This window comes from Montipora foliosa, chromosome 5 (genome assembly GCF_036669935.1).
Source record: "Montipora foliosa isolate CH-2021 chromosome 5, ASM3666993v2, whole genome shotgun sequence".
In the NCBI taxonomy this organism is placed as follows: Eukaryota; Metazoa; Cnidaria; class Anthozoa; order Scleractinia; family Acroporidae; genus Montipora; species Montipora foliosa.
Genome location: NC_090873.1, coordinates 45703500 through 45705911, shown reverse-complemented (window position 1 = coordinate 45705911; position 2412 = coordinate 45703500). Strand labels below are relative to the sequence as shown.

General features: G+C 38.1%; 1 protein-coding gene across 1 annotated transcript; it reads right to left on the bottom strand.

Moving 5' to 3' along the window:
• Nucleotides 1–739: 739 nt before the first annotated feature.
• Nucleotides 740–1642, bottom strand: LOC138002816 (histamine H2 receptor-like). The gene has a single exon (XM_068848794.1). It carries the CDS (start codon nt 1640–1642, stop codon nt 740–742), a length of 903 nt encoding a protein of 300 aa, XP_068704895.1.
• Between the last annotated feature and the right edge of the window lie 770 nt (nt 1643–2412).

Genomic DNA, 2412 nt, shown 5'->3' with positions numbered 1-2412 from the left:
GCGCAGAAAAGCTTTGCAGTACGTTTTTCCACTCTGAATTTCCTAACCGGAAACTCCCAGCTCGTAACAGGCCTCCTCATTTCCCCCTTCCTTTTTAGCTGAAACTCAGCTAAAAACAAGAAACAAAAAAGAGGGCCCGTTATTTTTCGGGAGGCTGAACTGACTACCTTTTCGTCTAGCTTCGGTGCACCAACGATACTTCAAATCAACAACAGATGTAAATGATACACGTAAAGTACCAACTCTCTGAAGAAACCACCTGACAGCCTACAGACACCTGGCCGAGCGTCTAATCGCACAGAGATTCATGAAAAGTAACTAACTAGAAACTTTATTCACGAGTTTTGACAATTTTGGAAATTACGCCAACAGCATTATTTTGTAATGTTTTCTCTCTCTCGGTACCCCCCTTTCCAGCTCGTACGCTTATGAACAAAGCCAAGTAGAAAATGCCATGACGCTTCATAATGTATTATGACTGAGGCAAGCGCCTCTGATGAATAAAAACACGAATAACAGCTATACAGTAAATTAATTAAGATAATAAGCACCTGTTGTCTTGTTAACTTTCCTGAATCCTATATTCATCCATCTATTTAAGGTCAAACTTTCTTACGAAGATAATAATTTCATTTCCTTGTTACAATTTATGCACATTAACTCAAAACTGTTGTTAATATCATGAAAATTCAAATTTAGCAAAGCCAAGTAGAAAAATGCAATGGCGCTTCACAATGTTTTACAAATCATTAAGAGGTAAATCTGCAACTCGCCTTTCACGGTTACGAACAGTACGTTTGCGAAAGAGTGCAGCTAAAGTAGATCTGTATTCTGGCATGCGGATAGCGTATAATATAGGATTGACAAGAGAGTTTGCACAAAGTAAAACATAAAGTGAAAAATAAAGATGATCACCCACTGGAAAGAGCATTTTAAATTTACCGCTATAAAGGAGAAAAGCGAAAGTATTAGCAGGCAGGTACAACAAAAGAGATGCAACAGTCACAATCAACAATGTCACGGTCAGTTTTCTTTCTCTACTGGCTGCACCATGGTGTCGAGGCTGCGCTCCACAACGGACTTTAATAACAATGGATGAGTAAGATACACAAATGATCAAAAGTACAAACGAGCTAAATGCAATCTTTAAGTAAAGATCAACTACTCCCTCAGGATATTTAAAATTTACGGAAGTACTTAATGCCGTACTAACCCAAATAAAGACAATTAATAGGCCATACACCCGTTTTTTCAGCACGCGATGCTTGAAAGGCCGAAATGTCGCATATGCCCGTTCTAAAGCAATAATGGTAATGTTTAGTAAAGACATAAAAGGAAAAACACAAGTTAGTCTTGTCTCTATATAATCTTTCAAATGCCCATTTAGATGCCCCCTCCATACATTACAGAATACTCCAAACCAATAGAACAGAAAAAACACAGCAACTCCTCCAACCAACATGTCTGCAACTGCCAAATTTATCATCAGGTACGTACTGCGCTTGCGGAGATTACGGTTTCTTGTAAAAATAATTATCGTACAGAGGTTGAGTGCTGAATTGAATTCGTCAGACAACAAAATGAGCGCGCGCGCCCAATTATGGCGCAATTTTTCCCTGATTGCGTGATACGCGAGCTCCATCTCGAATTTTTTCATGTATATTATTAATAAGTAATCACATGATTTTTCTCGTGCAATTTGGAAATTTTTTCAGAGACTTTCCTGCCTCCTCGTTATTTTGCTCATTTAAAAAGTCGAAACCGAGATCAAATGAAGGAAATCCTTCAGCCTCAATGGTGGTCTGGAAAATTCTCCTCAGTATCTTCAGCGACAAAAATGATTGACTTGGCTTGCGTGCATATGTTGAGTTATATTAAAGGCATGCACCATACGTACGCTTGTGCCTTGTGGAGTTATAAAGAACTCGGCTTGACCAATCACAGTGCATGATTAACCTTGGTTATTTTATAATATTATTTATTTAATGATGAAATGGTATATGAAATGAATCATACGTACTATTATTATTTATTTATTATTTATTTAATGGCTTACAATCTCTAGATTCATTGCCCAAGAGAACGTTGAAACTCTCCTCAAAATTGCAGCTGCGATGTTCATTTGGGGGCAAAGTTCTTTCAACCGCAAAACCTCATGGCACTAGTTTTGCTCAGGTTCGCACTTTGAGTGCTCTTGGGACAACGAGTCCATTCTCAAGCCTTCTTGATCCTGTAACTTGTTGCAAAATAAACATACTGCACTTGCTGAAAATGGTGAAAATTTTATTAGCGCCCAGCCTCGATAAAGCGCCCAACTTGAAAAAGTGCTCACTCTCAAGGTCCAAAAATTTATTAAGCGCCCAGGGCGGTTAATCAAATAAATGCGGTATGTTAAGTATGAAAATTTTAAAA

Excerpts from the sequence above, each read along its gene's own strand:
- LOC138002816 (XM_068848794.1), bottom strand. The coding sequence starts at position 1,642 with ATGGAGCTCGCGTATCACGCAATCAGGGAAAAATTGCGCCATAATTGG.